The sequence below is a fragment of the Salvelinus namaycush genome, chromosome 2 (assembly GCF_016432855.1).
Source record: "Salvelinus namaycush isolate Seneca chromosome 2, SaNama_1.0, whole genome shotgun sequence".
Lineage (NCBI taxonomy): Eukaryota > Metazoa > Chordata > Actinopteri > Salmoniformes > Salmonidae > Salvelinus > Salvelinus namaycush.
Window position 1 is genome coordinate 35,445,087 of NC_052308.1, and position 27,592 is coordinate 35,472,678.

Genomic DNA, 27,592 nt, shown 5'->3' on the forward strand with positions numbered 1-27,592 from the left:
AAACGGGCATGTTGGCATCAAATAGCTCCTTGCTTAAACCAGGAAGATCACCTCAGTGATTCTACATTGGGACAGGCCTGTAAGGGCTTTGGTGAGACAGTAAAGCTCGGACTGGACAGCAGCACTCACAGCATTCTCAGGGTGGAAGATGTAGGAGGCGGGGGAGTTGTCCAGGATGAGGGTCTTGTTGAGCTGGCGGCCCAGGCGGCTCAGGTCCTTGACGTAGCAGCCCTGATGGAACACACAGGACTCCCGAAAGAGACGCGTACGGAACACACCACACTGATCTAGAAGGTCGGTCACTGGGTCGGCATACTGCAGGGGAGACGGGAGGGAGGAGATGGAGAGAAAAAGATAGAAACAGAAAGGTAGAGAGGGCCAGGCAGGGAGTAGGACAGAGAGTAGAATGTATGGGGAGAGTGGTATGTTGGGTGGTACAGACGAGTTGAAGGGATACTTCGGGATTTTGGCAATGAGGCCATTTATCTACTTCTCCAGAGTTGGATGAACTCGTGGATACCATTTTTATGTCTCTGCGGCGGTTTGAAGTTAATTGCTAACTAGCACAAGCGCAATTTCTAACTAGCATTAGCGCAATGGCCAGCCATTGTGCTAACGCTAGTTAGCAACATTACCTCTAACTTCCTTCATACTGGACAGAGACATAAAAATGGTATCCACAAGTTCATCCAACTTTGGGCCTCATTGTCAAAAACCCGAAGTATCCCTTTAGCAATGCTGGAATTGCTACGTTTTCAAGAGGCATATCTCATCGCCACCAGGTGGAGCAAATGGTATAAGTACCAGTTAATTTTCCAAAACAGTAAAAGCAATGTTACCTTTGCAAGACTTGCAGTGAAGAGAACACACTCAAACAGCTCTCCCATCCTTTGGAGGAACTCGTCTACATGTGGCCTTTTCAGGACGAAAACCTGGGACACATCACAGCACAGTTATAAGCATCTGGCTAGGAGAATCAAGTACAGCTATCCAGCAGCAACCATCTATGAACACTAGTCTATGGACTAACTAACTGACTGGAGCAACTTCACACAACTCCAGTCCGTAAGGACCACAGTATCTATTGATCTGTAATCTGATCAAAGTTATTCACTGGCTACAGAGTTGACTCACCTGGCTTAACAAGCTTAATGTGTTGGCTAATTGAAAAGGCAACAGTGAAAAGAAAACAGAGGCTAGTGAGCACAAGTGGATCCATCTTTCATCCATTCAACAACCTGGTTTAACATTTCAGAAAATAAAAGAAAGCCAACATATAAAACAAAACTGAACAGGAAGGTTAAAAAAAAGGGTTAAACATTTACTGAATACAATGGAGGCCTGCCTCCCTGTTTGGTCTGCCTGCTTTTTCCTACTCATTCCGTCTGTGGGTCAGGGAATGCGTCCAAGCGTCTGTCGGTGTGGTCGTTCCAGAGGGTGTGTTGGAAGTTGGCAGCCACCTCCTGAAACAAGTAATCGAGAAAAGGCCGTGCTGGCGGGAACCAGCCTATCCTGGATTACTTGAATCAGGCCGAAGCCAGAGAGCTTTGGCTAGTGTCCCACGGCGAGGAGGCCATTGTGGGGTGAGGGAGCCCTCGCTGACCCCTGGCTTAACTGTACTATACAGCTTTAACATTTTTACAATTGATACATATGTAGCTATGACTTCTACAATAACTACGAAGTAAATCCATCTTGATCATGGAAAAGAACACATTTATACAACAAATGTTCCATTTACACATGACTTTTGATTTCAAATTTGATTTAATGTATTAACGTTAAATGTGTTCAATTTCCGAAGCAGTTGTACTTCTCTAATGGGCTGCAATAGCTAAACATAAACACAGGGAGGCTGATTATTTGAATTTGTCTGATGGAGCACATACAGTATATACACACAATACATGTGTGTTGATCTGAATGCCATAGTCATTGTAAGTTACCTGGTGTGTTGTTCCTTCAATCTCCACAGGTACAATGAAGTCAGCATTACTGATGGGCTACAGGATCAGAAAAGGACAACCATTCACCATCCTCAGTTTTCAAATCCAATAAAACCAGTTGCAGTGACACGCAAAGACAAAAGTATACATTAACTACAAAAGTTAGATATTCTGTAATCTCCCGTGAGCAGATTCTGCGTGTAGATCGAGAGAATCTGACAGGACTGAATGGGATGCGTGAGATCTGAGCAACTTCACCTTGAGTGCTTTGTGTGTGCGCCCACACGGACCGGAAGAGGAGGGGCTATGAATGAGAGTTTCCTTTGTGAGGGTGGAGACTTCGTTTTTGTCAGAACGCTTAATTTCTAACAAGTAAAACAAAAGTTAAATTACATAGCTGACCAACTAACACAAGATTTTAATTCCGGGCTAACAGAGATGATATAGTCTGATAAAACGCATCTAAAATCATAGTCAAGTTTTAAATTAGTAAAAAAACAAACCACTCCTCCCCACCAAGAGCAGTTGAAATCATGCCCTATCAAGAGAAACATGTAAACTAGTGGGGACCACAACAGTGGTCTGTTTGCCAGTGACCAATGTTTTGTTGATGAATGTGTTTACAGCATCATCATCTCCTCTTTCACTCTCCCAGCCAGTGTAATGAGCTACCTGATCCAGCTAACAGCTGTCCATTACTACATATGACACACAGACTTATAGGGGGATCTACAAGTGAGACGACCACAAACAAGAGGACTAAATCAAATTATTACATTTTAGTCATTTAGCAGACACTCTTATACAGAGCAACTTAGCAGTGAGTAGAGATGCACGATATGTCAGTGAACATATCGGAATCGATATCGGCCGATGTCTAGTTTAACGCCGATGTTAAAGCTACCGTGCATACCTATATAACGTAGGTACATGACGTAATAATGCAACGTAAAATTTTGCGCTCCACGTGCAACACAGCATTCCTAACCTAGCCCACAGAATGTCTGCTGTGTGGATTGAGCAGTCAACAAGTCGAGCAGTCATTTGAAAGAGTAAGAACATTTCAGCGAGACAACTCAAAGGCGAAATCCATTAAAGCCAAGATAATGGATAATTCATTGCCCTTGACAATCAACCGTTCTCTGTCGTTGGGTGATGTTGGCTTTCGCCGACTGGTCGAGCACCGGTACACACTACAAAGTGTGCTATTTTTCAGATGTTGCCCTACCGGAGTTACATAGTAACAGCGTCACTGCTATTAGCTTCACGACATACATACTATGGAACGCCGTTTGGGTCTTTGCGTGTCAAAAAAGATACAGTAGCACTGTCTAAGCTGTACAAAAAAGTCTACAAACAAGCAAACACCGGACACGAACGATGTGTTTACAATACCGCGTTGGTAATAAAGCATAATTTGTTCGAAAGCAACTTATAGGGTGGCTAGCTTTAGCTTGGTACCTAGCTAGCACCAATACAACCAGCCTGAAAACAATGACCAGTAGAAACTGCAGTCATTTTCATTATTCTCAGCAATGATTTAGGAAACCTTATGAGTAAGTATTAGCAAGGTTGCCACTTGTTGTTCGCCTATTGAAATTGAACTTCAGTTCATGAAAATTATAGCTAGCCAGCTACTTAACCCTGTTGCCCAAAGCTAACGTTATAAGCAGTCAGCTAGCTTCATCTGGCTAGTGAGGCTCAACCGGGCGGGTTATGTGTTGTGAAGCTAGCCACAATAAGGACAATAGTGGAATTTGCGGTTTGCCTTCAAAATAAAAGTATGTCATTGACAGTGATCAAATTAATACAAATAGTAGAATTACACCGAACTTTTATTTTGAAGGCTAACCTCAAAGTCCACTGATGTGGCTAATCCTTATTGTGGCTAGCTTCACATAGATGGTCCTACCACCATTAATCAAATAATCAAATAAGAATCAAATAAGACACGCAAAGACCCAAACGGCGTTCCATAGAAATCCTGGTTGAGAATGACACGACTGAACAAATGACCAACGAAACAGCACATCAAGTAAGTGAAAGAAATAGGTTTTGAATATGTTTTGCTGGTAATGGGAACATACGTAAATGCCAACAAAATACATTATTGGTCAGTATGGTGTGTGTAACCTTTACTTAACTAGGCAAGTCCGTTAAAAACAAATTATTTTTTACCGCCAATTGTGAGCCGACTCCCAATCACGGACGGATTTTTTTATTTAACCGTTATTTTAACTAGGCAAGTCAGTTAAGAACAAATTCTTATTTACAATGACGGCCTAGGAACAGTGCTTTGTTCAGGGGTAGAATGACAGATTATTACCTTGTCAGCTCGGGGATTCGATCTAGCAACCTTCCGGATACTGGCCCAACGCTCTAACCACTAGGCCACCAGTAAAAAAACACAATAACAAAGAACTTTCCCCGCGCCCGTTTATGTAAAAACAAATTGGGATGAGGCTGGGGAAATGTAACCACTCAAATTCATAAACAGTTATGGTTGCAAGGACTTACCATGTGATACAGCCTGGATTCGAACCAGGGACTGTAGTGACGCCTCTTGCACTGAGATGCAGTGCCTTAGACCGCTGCGTCCATGTGTGTGTGTTAACTATTTAACTGTACTAGAATGCTTAAAAGGCTGCAAAAATTGTAAATATCAGTTATCAGCATTATTGTTTTGGCAAGGTAAATATTGGATACCGGTATCGGCCAAAAAAGTCATTTTGTAAAATGTCGTTTTGTACAGGCCCCCCGTGGGAATCGAACCCACAACCCTGCAATGCTCTACCAACTGAGCCACGAGATTACAACCTGTTGTTGCAAACAAGTGAAGTAAGAGTTACAGTTGAAGTTGGAAGTTTACATACACCTTAGCCAGATACATTTAAACTCAGTTTTCAAAATTCCTGACATTTAATCTTAGTAAAAATTCCCTGTCTTAGGTCAGTTAGGATCACCACTATATTTTAAGAATGTGAAATGTCAGAATAATAGTAGAGAGAATGATTTATTTCAGATTTTATTCCGTTCATCACATTCCCAGTGGGTCAGAAGTTTACATACACTCAACTAGTGTTTGGTAGCATTGCCTTTAAACTGTTTAACTTGGGTCAAATGTTTCGGGTAGCCTTCCACAAGCTTCCCACAATAGGTTGGGTATATTTTGTCCCATTCCTCCTGAAGAGCTGGTGTAACTGAGTCAGGTTTGTAGGCCTCCTTGCTCACACACGTTTTTTCAGTTCTGCCCACACATTTTCTATAGGATTGAGGTCAGGGCTTTGTGATGGCCACTCCAATACCTTGACTTTGTGGTCCTTAAGGCATTTTGTCACAACTTTGGAAGTATGCTTGGGGTCATTGTCCATTTAGAAGACCCATTTGCGACCAAGCTTTAACTTCCTGACTGATGTCTTGAGATGTTGCTTCAATATATCCACATCATTTTCCTACCTCATGATGCCATCTATTTTGTGAAGTGCACCAGTCCCTCCTGCAGCAAAGCACCTCCACAACATGACTCTGCCACCCCCGTGCTTCACGGTTGGAATGGTGTTCTTCGGCTTGCAAGCCTCTCCCTTTTCCCTCCAAACATAACGATGGTCATTATGGCCAAACAGTTCTATTTTTGTTTCATCAGACCAGAGGACATTTCTCCAAAAAGTACGATCTTAGTCCCCATGTGCAGTTGCAAACTGTAGTCTGGCTTTTTATGGTGGTTTTGGAGCAGTGGCTTCTTCCTTGCTGAGCGGCCTTTCAGGTTATGTCGATGTAGGACTCGTTTTACTGTGGATATAGATACTTTTGTATCGGTTTCCTCCAGAATCTTCACAAGGTCCTTTGCTGTTGTTCTGGGATTGATTTGCATTTTTCGCACCAAAGTCTGTTCATCTCTAGGAGACAGAACACGTCTCCTTCCTGAGCGGTATGACGGCTGCGTGGTCCCATGGTGTTTATATTTGCGTACTATTGTTTGTACAGATGAACGTGGTACCTTCAGGCATTTGGAAATTGCTCCCAAGGATGAACCAGACTTGTGGAGGTCTACAATTATTTTCTGAGGTCTTGGCTGATTTATTTTGATTTTCACATGATGTCAAGCAGAGGCACTGAGTTTGAAGGTAGGCCTTGAAATACATCCACAGGTACACCTCCAATTGACTCAAACAATGTCAATTAGCCTATCAGAAGCTTCTAAAGCCATGACATAATTTTCTGGAATTTTCCAAGCTGTTTAAAGGCACAGTCAATTTAGTGTATGTACATTTCTGACCCACTGTTATTATGATACAGTGAATTATAAGTGAAATAATCTGTCTGTAAACAATCATTGGAAAAATTACTTCTGTCATGCACAAAGTAGATGTCCTAACCGACTTGCCAAAACTATAGTTTGCTTTCAAGAAATTTGTGGAGTGGTTGAAAAACGAGTTTTAATGATTCCAACCTAAGTGTATGTAAATTTCCGACTTCAACTGTATATACTGCATGATCATCTGCCCTGGCCTGCACAGGATCAAAACAACATATCTCGGAATTCTTCATATGTGGTGAGATAATAGGTCAAGGTTTTCCAATAGCACCGTTTCTTATTAAGTGTGTGTGTGTTACCTTGAAGGAGCTGTGCACCAGCGTTTCGTCCAGGTCAATGACCACACAGATCTTGCCCTCATCCTCAGGGGTTACCTCTGGCAGTAGACTGGTCTCTGGGACCTGAAAGGTGCGGGACAGGGAGAAGGGTAGGGAGAGGAGTAGGACGGTAGAGGCAGGGTAGAGGTGGGGAGGTCAAAAAGGAACCACATTACCCAGCCTGCACCATTACATGTTGCACTTCATCCTCCTCTCTTTTTCACATTACAGTGCACCAGCCTTGTAAGAATCGCATTGGCTATAAAAATCACATAAGTCCCAGTAAGTAAGTGGCCATTGTTGATTACAGTTTAGAAATACTTCTGTCCCACCGTTTAAAACCACTGTAAGTGGTTCATTCTTATATCTAGGATTCGTATGTTCAGAGTGCACTGTAGTAACATGTTTGGCCACCAGATTACACTTTTCCCTGTGTCGAACCTTCTCTTGCCCAGGGACCCTCTCCCAGGCAAACCGGCATGTCAGGGACACCATCACACGTTAGCAAGATAGTTTTTCTTGTCTTATCAGGTGAATGGCAAGGAGAAGTAATTAACATTTTTAAATTAATAGATTGTGAATAGTTTTTCATTATTTTGATCTCCCCACATTATAATTGGAAGAGGAAGTGTAAACTCTAACATAGCCTATTAGCTAGAAGGGTAACTCCAAAAACATTTTCGCTAAAAGCAGCTGTTTAGCTGGTAAAACAAAGGTAAGCAATGTGTTGGCAAAAATTTATGTCCAAGCCAAGAAAGCTTACCAGCTGTGTGCCGCACAGGTAGCCTATTCACGGGTGCTTTTTCAAAGCCTAGGGTAGATACTCCTGTGAGTGTAACATGCTCAATATTAGGACTTGAGAAATAAAGTGGGCATTATTAGAAAGAAGATATTATCCTCTATTCTACTGTAGGTATGTAATTAAACATTTGTTTATTCTGTTAGCGATATTCATAAAAACATTGAAATAACAATAATTAAAAAAAATATATATAACATTTTCTCAGACCCCCTGCAGTACCTGAATACCCATCACACCCCACACTTGATGACAGATTCCAGAGGGGATCCATCATCTAATAACCTGGGACTCTGGTACAATTCTATACAGGAATCACGTTCAATGTGAGTTTCAGAAAAATAACCTATGGCCCATCTACAATAAAAATTGAAAACACGTATCCTATTGCACAATGCACTGTCCTGCAAAACTGAATTAATTTCCTTATCCATCCCAAATACAATAGCATTTAACAGCTGTGTATAACATGTCTGAAGATAATGGATCAAAATAACAAAAAAACTGTCATAACAAACATTTGCCTGAGTATCATCCCCAATGTGACAGTTTAATTTAACCCCTTTCAGTATAGTTCTAACTTCCACAAAAACCACAATGATATTGTCCTTTACGTACTTGAAACTGGTAGCGAAGGTTTTGAAGTAGATCAAGCTAAACAGAGAGATGAAAGACCATTAACTAGGTTCTAGAGTCAACTCCCACGCATCCATCACAAACCCACCAACAGGGCTCAACACAAACATCTATTCTAGGCCTATATCCATGACAGTTCTGAACTGTGCCTAGTAGAAGACAAACAAGCATTAGGCTACATATCAGCAACAAAGTATTTTATTAGCTTGAGGACAGGCCTAATACAGCCTAGCGTTGGGAGAAAAGTAGCTTAATTTCCGCAACCAAAATATTTTACTCTTCGGTCTAAATGTGCTGCCGTCTACAAGTTGCCTGCCTATCTATTCTAAACCTAGCCATGCTCTCTCGCTGAACACTTTTAACAGAAGAACAGTGAGGTCCACACGGTCGTGTTAATCTATGTTATATAGTCAAACATAACAGACAGGTGTTTTTTTTTTTTACTGACTGTTTGGTAAACAGTTGAAGCATCATCAGTCGAAGAGGGTGCTTAGTTAGCACAGGGGAGAGTTTAAGGTGTTAGCCTTAGTCTAAACAGCTCACATTTAAAAAGCCCATTGACCAGCATGTTAACTAAACCAGTGTCATCAATATAGGGTGTCCATCCACTATGCCCAGAGTGGGTGAAAACACACGAGAGGAAATTTCACTTCCTTATGTTATAAAATACATTTAACACGACAAATATGATTATTCATGTTCTGAATCATTCAGTGGCCTATTTATCGAACATTTCATTAACAGTGTACAAAAAGTTGGATTTCGTAACCTACTACATCCAATAATAAGCACCGAGCTCCTTTTGTGGATTTTACATGTTGTGATGGTAGTCTTCAAGTTGTTTTCGTGGGTTGCAAAAATCTAAATAAGTATGGCATGGGATGAATTAAATGTAAAAGGTTTGAAAATAAAAAGCTTGCAGTAAGCTCAGTGCTCGGTTGAAAATACTACGTCTCAAAATCGATCTCTTTTACCTAAATTGTTTTATACCCTGCAGATTCGAGATGAAAGATGACAAGTTTAATCATTCTCTCACAGCATCCAGCCTAGCTGACATGATGCTGTGCAATGTTCCTTACTTCTGACCACTCTTTCTCTGGCCTCCATTTAGTTGTCCATCTTACAAGGGCAAAAACTAACTTTTGAACCGATTATGATAAAGACATGAGGTTTGGACCATTGGTTTTCTTAGAGGATTATCTATACAATTAACATTTTACCCATGGTCAAAATATGCGTTTTGTTTGGACACCCTACAATATATAGTAGTTCTAATAAATAAATAAATACAGGGGGAAGATCTGGGAAGCGTGGTAGTTTCAACTGTCGCATTTGAATAATTTAATTATATTTATTTATATCTACACCCTATTATCTTGGCCCAATTAAATTCAGAAGACTTAAGTGAACTGGGGATTGACTGAATTCTTGTGATGTTCATGAGCAGTCTAACATCTGAACATGGTGTGGGAACATGAGTAATTAAGCTAAGAGGAACTGTAATTCAGAATCACAGATATTAATCTGCAGGGTAATGACATGGGATGCGTCCCGAAAGGCACCCTATTCCATAAAAAGTGCCTTAATTTTGACCAAAGCCTTGTGGGCCCTGGTAAAAAGTAGTGCACTACACAGAAAACAAGGTGACATTTGGGATGTAGTTATGTTTACCCACTGACCCAAATACAAGTGTTGTACTGTATGGATCAGCCCAGCTCTACTTTAGTTGGTAAATTACATTAATTGAGCCATAGTGATTCATATTAGGCCACATTAGCCATTTAATATAGTAATTACATGGTTTATCTAGAGTACTGAACAGTGTGAAAACAGACAGAATAATACTGAATCTGAGGAAATAAGAATGTAGAGCATGAAGACCAATTTATCTGTCAGGGAGAAGTTATAAAATCTCCATCTAGCCTTTATTCTCCATTTACTCCGATTTATCTAACATGACATTTCATCAAATTTGCCACTTTTTAAGACCAATTCTGATGTAAATTGCATCACTACTTGCCATAGCCTCTTGGACAGAAGTTGGTCTACTACACTAATGCTAGGTTTTCCTATAAGCTACTCATCAGTGTACTCAACCAGCCCAACTTTCAGTTTGTCGGGGGGGGGGCAGCTGTTTGTTACCTTGGCGATCGTCCCATTGTCCTCAGGAGGAAGTAAGGTATCCTGGGCAGGGGGTGGAGGCTGAGGGGCATCCTGTGCTCGGAGGCAACAGAAGAGCGCTTTGAAGATATTTCGGCTCCGAGGCTTCTTTGGGGAAGATTTGTTCACCTGGCCTAGGGAAAGAAGGAACAAAAACAATATCAACAAATGTGTAAATAAACTCACAGCAGGTGAAACCCATATGGGAATACCCACACCTAGAATATAAGTTACTGAGTGTTTTAATATGGGATAGAGAGAAGACACAAAAATGAAATCCCTTACCCCTAAACAGACTTCTCCGGGACTACTTTCATTTGCAATCATGAGTCTTCCAGTCAATCTCAATCACTAACTAACACCCACAACAAGTAGACCTACACTAACTGACACCCTAATTGGCACCAAACATTTATGATGTCACCCTCTCTGATAACCATTTTAAACTGGGTGGTTCGAGTCCTGAATGCTGATTGGCTGAAAGCCATGGTATATCATACCGTATACCATGGGTATGACAAAATATGTATTTTTACTGCTCTAATTACACTGGTAACCAGTTTATAATAGCAATAAGGCCCCTCTGCTGTTTGTGGTATATTGGCAATATACCACAGCTAAGGGCTGTAATACAGGCACTCCGTGTTGCGTTGTGCGTAAAAAACAGCCCGTAGCCATGGTATATTGGCCATATACCACACTCCCTCGGGCCTTATCGCTTAAGTATACCCTTAAGGCCGGTTTTCCAGACACCAATTAAGCCTAGTCCTGGAGTAACGGAGATTCTCCATTGGGCTTGTTTTTTATTCCAGGACTAGGCTTCATCTCCGACGGCCATTATATGTCTTCCATATCGCTCTCTAGAGGAGAATCCTGTTGTCACTAGAATATATCCTTCAGGCCTCCCTCCCTAGTCTTTACCAGGGCTGACAGATCAGAGCAGGCAGGAAACCGATCCTGCTCTCAGTGTGGGTCTATTTCTGCATGAGCTCAGTTCACAGGGTCAGAGGGAGTCGACTCCATTTACACACTCAGGCATCTGGGAGGCACGAGAGGAGGAAGTATAAAAAGTCACTGACTGACAGTCACAAAAAGCACCCTATTCCCTATGTAGTGGACTACGAGCCTTGGTCAAAAGTAGGGTCAGGACGCTACCAGTATCTCAACACTCGTTAATATCGTGGCAAGAAAACAAAACACGAAGCGCATTTAACTTTAGGAAAACAGCACTAATGTTGGAAAGAAATGCTAATGTTGTAGGGTTGAATATTTTCCAGTTATTTTACAAAATGTTCCATCCCGAGAATAAATCCCTTTACTCCTGGGTAACCCAGTATTTCCGACCAAAACCAGAAATGTCATTCTAAAGCATATAAATATGTCTGGACTTGATTACAAATGTTGTAGGAATGAAAATTCAAGTCTGATGCACACTGTACCATACAGTAAAGATATTTTACGAGCTTAAGACATTTCATGAGCCCGAGCCCAAAAGGATTGTGCTGTTATTCAACACATGGGTAGCACATGACACACTACAGAAAAACAGAAAAGCCCATAGATAAATGTAACAAGCTCCAGTAGGCTAATCTTTTTGAGTGTGGACTGTATTAAGCCTACTGTACTGTATTAAAGTAGAATTACGCAACTCGATCAAACCATGAAGATGGAAGAGAACATGCAATACTGGTGCAGGACATGCGTCCTACAACGTTACAATTATAAGCTAGTTAATTTGATTTTAATTTAGAAATGTACAGTTTTATATTTAGTAGGCTGGCGCATATATATATTTTATAATATTTCCCCTAATGATGTGCGTATTACTCTCTCTCTTGTTGCTTCATCCTTCCTCACTTTCAACAGTTACAGTGCATTCGGGAAGTATTCAGACTCGTTGACTTTTTCCACACTTTGTTACGTTACAGCGTTATTCTAAAATTGATTAAAAAATAAATAAATCTACACACAATACCCCATAATAACAAAGCGAAAACAAGTTCAGAACTTTTTGCAAATATATTCAAAAACAGAAATATCTTATTTAGATAAGTATTCAGACCCTTTACTATGAGAGTTGAAATTGAGCTCAGGTACATCCTGTTTCCATTGATCATCCTTGAGATGTTTCTACAACTTGATTGCTGCTCGCCAGATTACAGTGGAAAAGGGGACGTTTGCAAATGTATGGAAGCATGCTAAACTGGGTCCTATCCCGAAATACAGCAAAGAACCCATTACTCCTGCCAATAGTCGACCAATTAGTCTACTCCCTTCATTCAGTAAGATATTGGAGGGTATTGTGAGTAGACAAATATGGGAGTACATGGAAAAGAATGATCTGATTACAGTCAATCAGCAAGCTTATCGCAAAACCCATTCCACTACTACTGCATTGGTTGACATGACTGACCAGTGGCTCAATGCTATGGATAATGGCAGGTTTGTGGGTGTACTATTTTTAGATTTTAGAGTAGCATTTGATTTAGTGGATTATTAAATAATTTACAAAATTATTGCATTATGTTTTTAAGAAGGTAGCATTGAATTGGGTACAGTCATATCTAACTGATAGGAAACAGTCCACCTATATCAATGGTTATTTTTCTTCCCCTCATGCTTTAAACTGTGGAATACCGCAGGGCAGCTGCCTTGGGCCACTTCTTTACTTAATATATACCAATGACCTTCCTTATGTCTTATCTGAAACTCAAGCTACTATATTTTCAGATGATACTACAATTTATACAGTAAGACAATCGGTTCAACAGGTACAGCAAGCTCTACAAGTAGATCTGAGAAATATCAGGGAGTGGGTTTGCTGTTACAAACTTGTTTTGAACACCAAGAAAACCAAGGTTATATTGGTCTGTTCCACCAGGAAAAGGCCAACACAGCATGGGATTAAATTAAATATGGGGGAGTACAAATTGAGGAAGTGGCAGAAACCAAACTACTAGGAGTGCAGCTAGACAACTGCTTATCAAGGTAGTCTCAAATAACTCAAAAAAATATATATAAAAAAAATGCATGCATGATCAGAAGGATAGCTAAATATTTACAGAGAAAGATTCTTAAGCAAATAACCCAAGCATTAATTGAGAGTCATGTGAACTACTGTTCTGTGGTCTGGGGAAATGCATCAGCAAGTGAAATTAGGAGGCTGCAGATTGCACAGAACAAAGCAGCAAGGATTGTTTTAAGGTGGAGATATGGATCTTCTGTTGTAGTCATGTTTAATGCTCTTGGTTGGTCATCAATCAACAAGATAATTGAAAAAACAGCCAAACTCTATTCACAACAGTATTCAGTTGGTAAGAGACATACATTCAGTAAATACTAAGAATAGATTGTCCACCATCGATGTGTTATCCAGACAGAGAAGAGAAATAGGCAAAATAACATTTCGATTTAGAGCAATAAAGAAATGTAATAATTTATCTGAGCAAACCAGAAACCTTCCAATATATAAATTCAAACAATACTTTAAAACCATTTAAATATAACACATAGGAAAGTTGTGCTGGACTACGGTAGACGAATAATCAATCTATCTTTTAGACAGAGTATTTATCTGGTCAATATGTCAGAGTATTTTGACTGTAACAGTGTGTTATATGTGAAAATGTCATTGTATATACATTTTATTTGAATAATTAAGGACTCTTGGAAAATTAGTCCAAATGAGGACTAAAAGAGATCCTAATAAAATAAAATAAAATCACCTGTGGTAAATTCAATTGATTGGACATGATTTGGAAAGGTACACACACCTGTCTATATAAAGGTCCCACACTTGACAGTGCATGTTAGAGCAAAAACCAGTGATCTGAACAAATTAAGGGAATTGTTCAAACACTGGCACATTCTAAGATCCGATGACAGTATCGGTAATGTGTTTTTAGGCCCTCCTCCCTTGATCGTATTCTCACGGGGCAGAATTCTCAGAGATCAATTGGTAAACTCTGATTTACCTCCCCAAAATATCCCTGCACAACATCTATTTGTGCCTCTACTGGATGGAAACTATAAGTGTAATGGCTGCACTCAATGCAATGGCACTTACAAACGTAGATCCTTCAAAATACCCCTAAACAGGGAAACCGATCCCAATCAAAGGTGTTATCACGTGCTCCACTAAGGCAGTTATTTACCTTATAACTTCTCCTTGTGGTAAAAATTGTGAGTAAAAGAAAGCGCAAAATAAAAGCACGAATCTTGGAGCATCGTAGCACCCTTAGGTGCAAAAACTCGACTTACCCAGTTGCGGCCGACATTTTGGGAGTGAACCTATCAATTTTGTCCCTAAGTTATATCGGCATCAAACAACTCATCCTCCCTAGGAGAGGGGGTGACCTGAACAATTTATTGTTAAAACGAGAGGCTGCCTGGATCTTTAATTTAAAGACCCTTGCTCCCTTCGGTCTCAACGTAGACTTTGATTTGAACATTCTTGTGGTTTTGCTATTCATTGTAAATGTTTGTAGGCCTATGTAGCCAAATTGTATCTATGATCGTGTGCTATCATTCATGATTTTTTGTGTGTTCTTTTTATATTTGAGCATGAACCAATATTCAGGCCACACCCAGCAATGATTAGACACCTGTGTGTGTCCTTTGACACTATATAAACTAGTGACTCGCAGTTTGTCATTGTACCCTGATGAAGACCGCTTGTCTGTCGAAACGTTGGATATTAGGTTATTCAATTATTGCATCTGACCTAGAGTGTGCGGCTCTCCTTTTCTTTTTAAAGAGCAAAGACCAAGCCATGAGGTCGAAGGAATTGTCTGTAGAGGTCCGAGACAAGATTGTGTTGAGGCACAGATCTGGGGAAGGGTACCTAAACAATTCTGTAGCATTGAAGGTCCCCAAGAACACAGTGTCCTCCATAATTCTTAAATGGAAGAAGTTTGGAACCACCAAGACTCTTCCTAGAGCTGGCCGCCTGGCCAAACTGAGCAATCGGGGAAGAAGGGCCTTGGTCAGGGAGGTGACCAAGAACCCAATGCTCACTCTGACAGAGCTCCAGAGTTCCTCTGTGGAGATGGGAGAACCTTCTAGAAGGACAGCCCTCTCTGCAGCACTCCACCAATCAGGCCTTTACGGTAGAGTGGCCAGATAGAAGCCACTCCTCAGTAAAAGGCACATGACAGCCCACTTGGATTTTGCCAAAGGGCACCTAAAGGACTCTCAGACCATAATAAACAAGATTCTCTGGTCTGAACCAGGTTTGAATTCTTTGGCCTGAATGCCAAGCATCACGTCTAGAGGTCATTAGGGACGATTTCAAGTCTTCATAACAATCGGAAATCGATTTTTTTGTTTGTTTTTTACACCTTTATTTAATCTTTATTTAACTAGGCAAGTCAGTTAAGAACACATTCTTATTTACAATGACGGCCTAGGAACGGTGGGTTAACTGCCTCGTTGAGGGGCAGAACGACAGATTTTTACCTTGTCAGCTCGGGGGATTCAATCTTGCAACCTTACAGTTAACTAGTCCAACGCTCTAACCACCTGATAACATTGCACTCCACGAGGAGCCTGCCTGTTACGCGAATGCAGTAGAAGCCAAGGTAAGTTGCTAGCTAGCATTAAACTTATCTTATAAAAAACAATCAATCAATCATAATCACTAGGTAACTACACATGGTTGATGATATTACTAGTTTATCTAGCGTGTCCTGCGTTGCATATAATCGATACGGTGCGTATCGTTGCTGCAATGTGTACCTAACCATAAACATCAATGCCTTTCTTAAAATCAATACACAGAAGTATATATTTTTAAACCTGCATATTTAGCTAAAAGAAATCCAGGTTAGCAGGCAATATTAACCAGGTGAAATTGTGTCACTTCTCTTGCGTTCATTGCACGCAGAGTCAGTGTATATGCAACAGTTTGGGCCGCCTAATTTGCCAGAATTGTACGTAATTATGACATAACATTGAAAGTTGTGCAATGTAACAGGAATATGTAGACTTATGGATGCCACCCGTTAGATAAAATACGGAACGGTTCCGTATTTCACTGAAAGAATAAATGTCTTGTTTTTGAGATGATAGTTTCCGGATTCAACCATATTAACTTCTCTAGGATAGGGGGCAGCATTTTCACTTTGGATGAATAGCGTTCCCAGTGTGAACTGCCTCCTGCTCTGTCACAGATGCTAATATATGCATATTATTATTACTATTGGATATAAAACACTCTGAAGTTTCTAAAACTGTTTGAATGATGTCTGTGAGTATAACAGAACTCATATGGCAGGCAAAAACCTGAGAAACTCTGAGGCTGGTTGATTTTCAACTCATCGCCTATTCAAATCCCAGTAAGATATGGATCTGTTTGCACTTCCTACGCCTTCCACTAGATGTCAACAGTCTGTAGAACGTTGAATGAAGCCTCTACTGTGATGTGGGGACGGATGGGAGGTGTTTGAGTCAGTGGTCTGGCAGAGTGCCAGTTCCTGGTCACGTGCATTCCACATGATATCGACTTGCGTTCCATTACTTCTATAGACACAAAGGAATTCTCCGGTTGGAACGTTATTGAATATTTATGATAACAACATCCTAAAGATTGATTCTCTACTTAGTTTGACAAGTTTATTCGACCTGTAATATAACTTTTTGAAGTTTGGATATGTGTTTGGATATTTGTACTATACGTGCTAACAGAAGTAGCTACTTGGACATAAATAATTGACATTATTGAACAAAACAACAATTTATTGTGGAACTAGGATTCCTGGGAGTGCATTCTGATGAAGATCATCAAAGGTAAGGGAATATTTATGATGTAATTTCGTATTTCTGTTGACTCCAACATGGCGGAGAAATATTGTTTATATCTGAGCGCCGTCTCAGCTTATTGCATGGTTTGCTTTTTCCGTAAAGTTTTTTTGAAATCTGACACAGAGGTTGCATTAAGAACAAGTGTATCTTTAATTCTATGTAAAACATGTATCTTATATCAAAGTTAATGATGAGTATTTCTGTTATTTGATGTGGATCGCGGCAATTTCTCTGGATATTTTGAAGGCATTTCTGAACATGGCGCCAATGTAAACTGAGATTTGTGGATATAAATATGCACATTATCGAACAGAACATACATGTATTGTGTAACATGATGTCCTATGAGTGTCATCTGATGAAGATCATCAAAGGTTAGTGATTCATTTTATCTCTATTTCTGCTTTTTTTTACTCCTATCTTTGGCTGGGAAAATGGCTGTGTTTTTCTGTGGCTATGTACTGACCTAACAATCTTTTGCTGTGCTTTCGCCGTAAATCCTTTTTGAAATCAGACATGTTGGCTGGATTCACAACATGTGTAGCTTTAATTTGGTGTCTTTCATGTGTGATTTCATGCAAGTTTGATTTTTATAGTAATTTATTTGAATTTGGCGCGCTGCATTTTTACTGGCTTTTGGCCAAGTGGGACGTTAGCGTCCCACATATCCCAGAGAAGTTAATGACCTAAGGCTCGTATTTCTGTGTGTTATTATGTTATAACTAAGTCTATGATTTGATAGAGCAGTCTGACTGAGTGGTGGTAGGCAGCAGCAGGCTCGTAAGCATTCATTCAAACAGCACTTTCATGCGTTTTGCCAAAAGCTCTTCGCTGTGCTTCAAGCCTATCAACTCCCGAGATTAGGCTGGTGTAACCGATGTGAAATGGCTAGCTAGTTAGCGGGGTGCGCGCTAATAGCGTTTCAAACGCCACTCGCTCTGAGACTTGGAGTAGTTATTCCCCTTGCTCTGCATGGGTAACGCTGCTTCGAGGGTGGCTGTTGTCGTTGTGTTCCTGGTTCGAGCCCAGGTAGGAGCGAGGAGAGGGATGGAAGCTATACTGTTACACTGGCAATACTAAAGTGCCTATAAGAACATCCAATAGTCAAAGGTTAATGAAATACAAATGGTATAGAGAGAAATAGTCCTATAATTCTTATAATAACTACAACCTAAAACTTCTTACCTGGGAATATTGAAGACTCATGTTAAAAGGAACCACCAGCTTTCATATGTTCTCATGTTCTGAGCAAGGAACTTAAACGTTAGCTTTCTTACATGGCACATATTGCACTTTTACTTTCTTCTCAAACACTTTTTTTTTGCATTATTTAAACCAAATTGAACATGTTTCATTATTTATTTTAGGCTAAATTGATTTTATTGATGTATTATATTAAGTTAAAATAAGTGTTCATTCAGTATTGTTGTAATTGTCATTATTACAAATAAATAAATTTAAAAAATCAAAATATTTTTTTTTTATAAAAAAATGTATTTAAAAAAAATAAAAAATAAAAACTTTTTATTTTTTTGGTCCCCCAATAATCGGTATCGGCGTTGAAAAATCATAATCGGTCGACCTCTAATCACGTCTGGAGAAAACCTGGCACCATCCCTACGGTGAAGCATGGTGGTGGCAGCATCATGCTGTGGGGATGTTTTTCAGTGGAAGGATCTGGAAGACTAGTCAGGATCGAGGGAAAGATGAACAGAGGAAAGTACAGAGAGATCCTTGATGAAAACCTGCTCCAGAGCGCTCAGGACCTCATACTGGGGTGAAGGTTTACCTTTCAACAGGACAACGACCATAAGCATACAGCCAAGACCACGCAGGAGTGGCTTCGGGACAAGTCTCTGAATGTCCATGAGTGGCCTAGCCAGAACCTGGATTTAACCCTATCGAACATCTCTGGAGACCTGAAAATAGCTGTGCAGCATCGCTCCCCATCCAACCTGACAGAGCTTGAGAGGATCTGCAGAGAAGAATGGGAGAAACTCCCCAAATACACGTGTGCCAAGCTTGTAGCGTCATACCCAGGAAGACTCGAGGCTGTAATCCATGGTGTTCATAGAAATTATGTATTATAATTGACAGTTCGTGCTGTTATCCCAGGAAAAGGGAGTGAGTTTGTTAAACTAGGCAAGTCAGTTGAGAACAAATTCTTATTTACAATGACGGCCTAGGAACAGTGGGTTAACTGCCTTGTTCAGGTGCAGACCGACAGAATTTTACCTTGTCAGCTCAGGGATTCGATCTAGCAACCTTTCGGTCAAGCAACCAACGCTCTAACCACTAGGCTACCTGCCGCCCCAGGAAAATCTCAGTAACTCGGTTCCCTCTATTCAACCCTATTATGTTGTATTTATTTTCCAAGCTATAGCACACACAAATTTAGATACAGCAGGTTTTTAAAGGACCAGAGTTTGGTCTGCTTCATGTTTTCAGTTTTACCATGGAAGAAAATATTGCGATACTGGTGTCGTCTTAGCCCTAGTCAAAAGTAGTGCACTACATAGGGAATAGGGGGCCGTTTGGGACACATTTGCTGACTCAAGAGAAGGCTACAACCAACAAGCGCTGACAAACATTTAATGACAGTAAATGTCTATTATCAGACAAATGCCAGCATTGCTATTAATAGTGATTCGGCACCAAAAACATTTTAGCAACAAAAATAACAGGCTAGAATTGAAGAGTCTGTTGGAGTACGCCAGCTCTCTGGTACTCAGGTACTCTTTGAAAAAATATTTTGGTTATTGAACTGCAGTAAGTGAAGTGGATTTACACCAGGTAATGGAATTGCAGTAACGGAATTTCATCATGGGTCCCTGATCTGAACTACACGGAAATGCATAATTATGGATATGAATGTCATTCTCTTCATGGTGATGTATCCTAAATAGGTACACAAAAAGGTATAAATATGCAATATCTCCTTTGCATATTTGGATATTATTCTACACAATGGCTATTATTTTAATGAACTCTGCCCCCAAACTGAACTCCACTGTACTATGTCCCTTATTTCCTTCATACATGTACATATCTACCTCAGATTAGTTCAATAAAAGGTAAAATAAATAAAATAAAGTACCCCTGCACATCGACTCAGTACTGGTACCCCGTGTATATAGCCAAGTTATCATTAAAATTGGTGTATTTATTCTTCATGTTATTCTATTTCTATTATTTCCCCTTTTTCTCTCGGCATTGATGCATTTCACTGTTAGTCTACAGCTGTTATGAAACATGTGACAAATAAAAATGTGATTTACTCTAGTTTTCTTTACTGTCCAAACTTGTGAATACAACTGTGGTTTGTGACTACTATGATTTCCCAATGTAGCCAATTCAATTGCATAAATTCCATGTACAATTTTCCAGAATTTACATAACCGGTTTGGTAACAGATTTGAATTTTAATTACTTAATGATTCATGAAGAAAATTGATAACTGTAAACACACTACAAGTAATCGATAGGTCTGCCTTTACTTGTTAATTCCGTGAACTATCGTTCCTCATGAAGGAGAAAAATTTGAAAAGATCTTAAAGATATGGGTTTTTGGTAACAGAATTTCAAGGCACAAGACAATGTTTCTAAAACTTGCATATAAGTTTTGATATTAGTTGGCTGTGTTTTGATGCATTTCTAATAATGTTTTAAGACTTATTCTGGTATATGTTTTCTAAGACCCCCTTTCAATCTTTTTGACCAGAAATCAAAGCCTTTGATTTTTCAACATTTTTATGATGCAAAATGTTTGAAAAATGTATGCCTTCAATTTCTCAAAAATATAGACTTAATGTTGGTGCTCATGAGTCCATTTAAATGTAAATGACCTTACTCAACATCCTCCATCCTGGATAAGGTGAACACACTTTGATGTAAATGTGAAGGGGTGCAAGAGTGGGCCTCTCAATTAACAGAACTAAATGCTTACAGGGCTCTTCATCGCGACCATGTTACTCGCATTTGCGGCAAAATACGTAGCCGTGCAAACTATTATTATTTTTAAGTACAAAAACAAAACTGATAATTGTTGCAATGATTACTTCACTGTACTGCAGCCCCTGAATGCCATGGAGAATACACTGACCACAGATTCCTGACAGTCATCTTGCACCACTACTACTACTACTACTACTACTACTACAAAAAAAAAGTTTGTTAGCTCAAATGTTTTTCATTGCGCTCCAACATTTCTTTGAGCGCTCCTATTTTTTTCAACTTCGGCACTCACGTGCTCCTTGAAAAAAGTACGTAACCTTAACATGACACAGGCCATTTTTTGTCGATACTTTTGCCATCCTTTATTGTAAGTATTTCCTGTTCCCTCTGCCCTGTTCAGGTTAACCCCTTGAGGTTGGGTTGCCGTACCAAGCCGTGATGCAGCCAGTCAAGATGCTCTCAATGGTGCAGCTGTAGAACTGTGAGGATCTGAGGGCCCATGGGGGGGGGGGGGGGGGGCTGTCATAACATTTTGGGTGTGTGTGGACCATGTTAAAGGTCACACACAGTCATACTATTTCCCAAGTAAAAATAGCCTTAAACATCACCCACTACATTTTTTTACACTATTATAATGCTCTGAATTTAAAATAGAAATGTGACCTCTCATCTCCAACTATCAGGAAGCCTGAAAGAACAAGCTGAGTGGGTGGGGAGCTTATATTCATGAGCTTGCCCTTGAGGTCATTGCCAGGTAACAAGGTAAACAATGGGGCACATGTCATTCCAAGCCTATATAGTATGTCTCAAACCATTCTCTGAGCAAAATGCTCTCATGGTCAACAGAGTTGATCATGGACTGTTGGATATCAGACAAACAGGAATTACACTTCTATTGCTTTGTAACCAATAACAGAATAGTTCACTGATACATTTCACAAGAATTAGGAAAGCCTGAGTAACAAGGGAATGTACATGAAAACAGGATACAATAAATGTACTAGACAAATTATCGTGCATCTGCATCAGCATTATAAGTGACAATATGTTCAGAATTGTACACATTGATCAGACGTTTATTTGATAATTTACAACTCGCCAGCATAGCCAAAACATTAATCAACATGAACACTCATTAGAAATAAAGTTGAGAAATAATGGTGAGATTTCACATTTTTTTTTATCTTAGAGCCATAAGCCTAATATAGGCACCTGGCTGCCCTACAGTGTGCAGCACACATTGATTTGTACAATTTGTAGCACTCATCTTCCATTCAATGAAAAAAATACTAAGTAACAAAATGTGATATATCATGTAAAAGTGAATTACAACCAACTACAAATATTGATGGGGAGGGGAGCGGGAGAGGAGGACTCATGTACCCTGCTTCCATCATCCACTTGACTTCAGTCACCCAAGACTGTAGCGGAAGGAAAATGCAGCTATGGCCTCCTTATCAGGCCTCTCACACTGAGCAGACAGGGGTCCTGGGATGGACACAGCCTCCACCCACATGGCATTGGATCAAGGATGACCTCGTTGAAGAGGAGATTCAGGAGCCGGTCTATGTAGCCTGTAACGTTTTTGAAAAGGAATTAAGAATATATAAATATATGGACGAGGAATGTCAGAGTGGCAAAGACTACAATACAGTATATACACATATGAGATGAGTAATCCAAGACATGTAAACATTAAAGTGGCCAATGATTTCAAGTCTGTAGGTAGGCAGCAGTCTGATGGCCTTGAGATTGAAAAACAGCTTCTGTCTCTCGGTCCCTGCTTTGATGCACCTGTACTGACCTCGCCTTCCGGATGATAGAGGGGTGAACAGGCCTTGGCTCAGGTGGTTGTTGTACTTGATCTTTTTGGCCTTCCTGTGACATCGGGTGCTGTTGGTGTCCTGGAGGGCAGGTAGTTTGCCCTCGGTGATGCGTTGTGCAGACCGCACCACCATCTGGAGAGCCCTGCGGTTAAGGGCAGTGCAGTTGCCGTACCAGGCGGTGATACAGCCCGACAGGACGCTCTCAATTGTGCATTTGTAAATGAGTGGGAGGGTTTTAGGTGACAAGCCACATTTCTTCAGCCTCCTGAGCTTGAAGAGGCGCTATTGTACCTTCACCACACTGAGTGGGTGTACCATTTCAGTTTGTCCGTGATGTGTACGCCGAGGAACTAAACTTTCCACCTTCTCCACTGCTGTCCCGTCGATGTGGATAGGGGGGTGCTCATCTCCTTTGTTTTGTTGACGTTGCGTGAGAGGTTATTTTCCTGACACCATACTCCCAGAGCACTCCTCTTCCCTATAGGCCGTCTCGTCATTGTTGGTAATCAAGCCTACTACTGTTGTGCCATCTGCAAACTTTATGATTGAGTTGGAGGCGTGCATAACCACGCAGTCATGGGTGAACAGGGAGTACAGGAGGGGGCTGAGCACGCACCCTTGTGGGGTCCTACCTTCACCACCTGGGGGGGGCGGCCCGTAAGGCAGTCCAGGACCCAATTGCACAGGGCAGGGTTCAGACCCAGTGCCTCGAGCTTAATGATGAGCTTGGAGGGTACTAATGGTGTTGAATGCTAAGCTATAGTCAATGAACAGCATTCTTACATAGGTATTCCTCTTGTCCAGATGGGATAGGGCAATGTGCAGTGTGATGGTGATTGCATCGTCAGTGGACCTATTGGGGCAGTAAGCAAATTGGAGTGGATCTAGGGTAACGGCAATAGATGAGGTTATAGCCTATTATAATTATATTTACACTAATCTTACATTACCATGGGTTGAAGAACTGAATGTGGCAATTTTCTGAATGAAACCACTTTAGTTTGTGCATAAAGGCTCTCCAACCTGTTCATGATTAATAAATACTTCCAAAAACTAAATAATCTACAAGATAAGAGTATTGTTTTTATCTACCAATTGGTGCTGGAACAGAGACGAATATGTAGATATTTCGATGGATTTCTTTTGTTGATCCCTAATATTCTGAACCCGTTCTTGCGATATAGTCTAGTGAATCTGTCGACAAATTAAAAAAAAAAAAAAAAGGTACTCCGTATTTAAAGGGATGGCTTAAGATAATGGTACTGAAAAACCTACAGAATGAAAACGCCACGAGAAAATCTGTTTGTCAGCAAGTGGGAGGGTTCAGGGGTTGAATTAAATTTCAGAGCGTACAAGGTAACCACACCTGCAGAGCACGTTATGCGACTGAATAAGGTAAGTCTGAACACCAAATACTGAGAAGTGCATTGGATAGGCGTGAGTAGGAAATGTCTGAATCGGCCCCTATGCGTATTGGAGTGGATCCAGAGTGTCTGGGATGATGCTGTCAATGTCAGCCATAACCAGCCTTTCAAAGCATTTCATGGTTATAGATGCTAGTGATTCAGGGCCAGTCATTTAGGCAGAGGGACTATGGTGGTCTGCTTGAAACAAGTTGGTATTATCGACCGGGTCAGGGATAGGTTGAAAATGTCAGTGTAGACACTTGCCAGCTGGTCAGGTGATGCTCGAGTACGCGTTCTGGTATTCCGTTTGGCCCCGCTTCCTTGCGAATGTTAACTTGTTCAAAAGGTCTTACTCACCTCGGCTTCGAAGAGCGAGATCACAGTCTTTCATAAGAGCTGGTGTTCTCATGCATGCTTCAGTGTTGCTCGCCTCGAAGCGAGCACGGAAGTCATTTAGCTCATCTGGAAAGCCCACGTCGCTGGGCAGCTCACAGCTGGGTTTCCCTTTGTAATCTGTGATAGTTTACAAGTACAGCCACATCGGTCGAGTGTCAGATGTGGTTTAGTAGGATTCAATCTTAGTCCTGTATGGATGCTATGCCCGTTTGCTGGCTGGTCATGGGTCGTAGCAGGATTTCTTATAAGCATTCTGATTAGTGTTCCACTCTTTGAAAGTGGCAGCTTTAACCTGTCTAGGACTGGGGAACCCCTCGCCAACAGCCAATGAAATTGCAGGACGCCAAATTCAATCAACAGAAATCTCATAATTCAAATCTCAAACATACAAAGTATTAGACACCATTTTAAAGATACAAATCTCGTTAATCCAACCAAAGTGTCCGATTTCAACGAGGCGAAAAGCTTTTTGGCGAAAGCAGAACATATCATTATGTTAGGTCAGCAACTAGTCACAGAAAGCATACAGCGATTTTCCAACCAAAGAGAGGAGTCACAAAAAGCAGAAATATTGATAAAATTAATCAGTAACCTTTGATATTCTTCCTCAGATGACACTCCCTGGACAACATGTTACACAATACATGTATATTTTGTTCGATCAAGTTCATTTGTATATCCAAAAACCTCAGTTTACATTTGGCTTTGCCTCCAAAACATCCCGTGAAATTGCACAGAGCCACATCAATTTACAGAAATACTCAAACATTGATAAAAGATACAAGTGTTATTCACAGATTTAAAGATAAACTTCTCCTTAATGCAACCGCTGTGTCAGATTTCAAAAAAACTTTACGGAAAAAGCACACCATGCAATAATCTGAGTACGGCGCTCAGAGACCCACACAAACCCAAAAGATATCCGCCATGTTGGAGTCAACATAAGTCAGAAATAGCGTTATAAATATTCACTTAACTTTGATGATCTTCATCAGAATGCACTCCCAGGAATCCCAGTTCCACAATAAATGTTTGATTTGTTCCATAAAGTCCATCATTTATGTCCAAATTACTCCTTTTGGTTGGTGCGTTCAGTACACAATCTAAACTCACGACGCGCGGGCAGGTCCAGGCAAAAGTTCAGATGAAAAGTCATATTACAGTCTGTAGAAACATGTCAAACGATGTATAGAATCAATCTTTAGGATGTTTTTAACATAAATCTTCAATAATGTTCCAACCGGAGAATTCCTTTGTCTTCAGAAAAGCAATGGAACAGAGCTCGCTCTCACGTGAACGAGCTCAAGGCATTCTGGCAGACCTCTGACTCATTCCCCTCTCATTCGGCCCCACTTCACAGTAGAAGCATCAAACACGGTTCTAAAGACTGTTGCCATCTAGTGGAAGCCTTAGGAAGTACAAGATGACCCCATAGACACTGTGTATTCGATAGGCCAAGAGTTGAAAACCTACAAACCTCAGATTTCCCACTTCCTGGTTGGATTCTTCTCCGGTTTTCGCCTGCCATATGAGTTCTGTTATACTCACAGACATCATTCAAACAGTTTTAGAAACTTCAGAGTGTTTTCTATCCAAATCTACTAATAATATGCATATATTAGCAACTGGGACTGAGTAGCAGGCAGTTTACTCTGGGCACGCTTTTCATCCAAACGTGAAAATGCTGCCCCCTATCCATAACAAGCTAACCTTTAGCGCAGCGTGGATGTTGCCTGCAATCCATGGCTTCTGGTTGGGGTATGTACATACGCTTACTGTGGGGACCTCATTGTCGATGCACTTACTAATGAAGCCGGTGAATGATGTGGTAAATACCTCAATGTTATCAGATGAATCCCAGAACATATTCCAGTCTGTCCTGCAGCTTAGCATCCAATTCATTGGACCACTTCCGTATTGAGTGAGTCACTGGTAATTCCTGATTTAGTTTTTGTTGGAAGCAGGAGAATCGAGTTATGGTCTGATTTTCCAAATGGCAGGTGAGGGAGGGCCTTGTATGCGTTTCTGTGTGTGGAGTTGAAGTGATCTAGAGTTCTGTCGCCTCTAGTTAGACAGGTGACATGCTGGTAAAAATTAGGTAAAACAGATTTCAAATTTCCCTGTATTAAAATAACCGGAAACGAGAAACCCCACCTCCGGGTGTGCATTTTTTTGTTTGCTTATGGATCTATAGAGCCTGTTGAGTGAGGTACTCGTGCCATCATCGGTTTGTGTTCGTAAATAGATGGCTACTAAAAATATAGATGAAAACTCTTGGTCAATAGAATACCTCATGATAAGCTACCTCATGATAAGACCATAAGTTCCTTAACTTCTCTGCGCTACGGATCCCTTTTACGGGATCACTTTCCTAAACAACCGCTAGAATTGCAGGGCGCCAAATGCAGAAATATTACTAAAAATATTTATAATCATGCAATCACAAGTGAAATATACCAAAACACAGCTTAGCTTGTTGTTAATCCACCTATCGTGTCAGATTTTGAAAATATATTTTACAGCGAAAGAAATCCAAGCTTTTGTGAGTGTAGCTTTCAATGCTACAACAGCTAGCCTTATATTAGCTTGGTCACGAAAGTCAGAAAAGCAATCAAATTAATCGCTTACCTTTGATAATCTTCGGATGTTTCCACTCACGAGACTCCCAGTTACACAACAAATGTTATTTTTGTTTGATAAATATTACTTTTATCACAAATAAACGGCATTTGGGTTGCGCATTATGTTGAGAAAACCAAAGCCGTGTTCCGTTCAACAAATTCCAAAAAGTATCCGTAATGGTCGTAGAAACATGTCAAATGTTTTTTATAATCAATCCTCAGGTTGTTTAACAAACATAATCGATAATATTTCAACCGGACCATAACCTATTCTTTAAGAGAGAAAGGAAAATGGGGAGCCCCTGTCTCACGCGCAGGAAACAGAGGACACCTGACTACTTATGAACACACCCCTCCTACCTTAGTCTTACCCGAGTTTGCGATCCGGTCTTGATGATGCATAGAAAAACTAGTG

The 27,592-nt window shown here is 40.5% G+C and overlaps 1 protein-coding gene across 2 annotated transcripts in view; it reads right to left on the reverse strand.

The window, feature by feature from the left end:
* LOC120062147 (carboxy-terminal domain RNA polymerase II polypeptide A small phosphatase 2-like) overlaps positions 1-27,592 on the reverse strand; it is a 39,060-nt gene that overhangs the window by 2,072 nt on the left and 9,396 nt on the right. Inside the window, exons 2-6 of one of the 2 annotated variants that reach the window (XM_039011956.1) lie at positions 10,156-10,307; positions 6,561-6,662; positions 1,947-2,003; positions 840-932; positions 130-315 (exon numbers count right to left, since the gene is read on the reverse strand). In XM_039011956.1, the coding sequence (XP_038867884.1) occupies positions 130-315; positions 840-932; positions 1,947-2,003; positions 6,561-6,662; positions 10,156-10,307 (590 nt within the window). The remainder of the gene's footprint in view (positions 1-129; positions 316-839; positions 933-1,946; positions 2,004-6,560; positions 6,663-10,155; positions 10,308-27,592) is intronic. The other variant, XM_039011963.1, reaches the window with a different exon arrangement.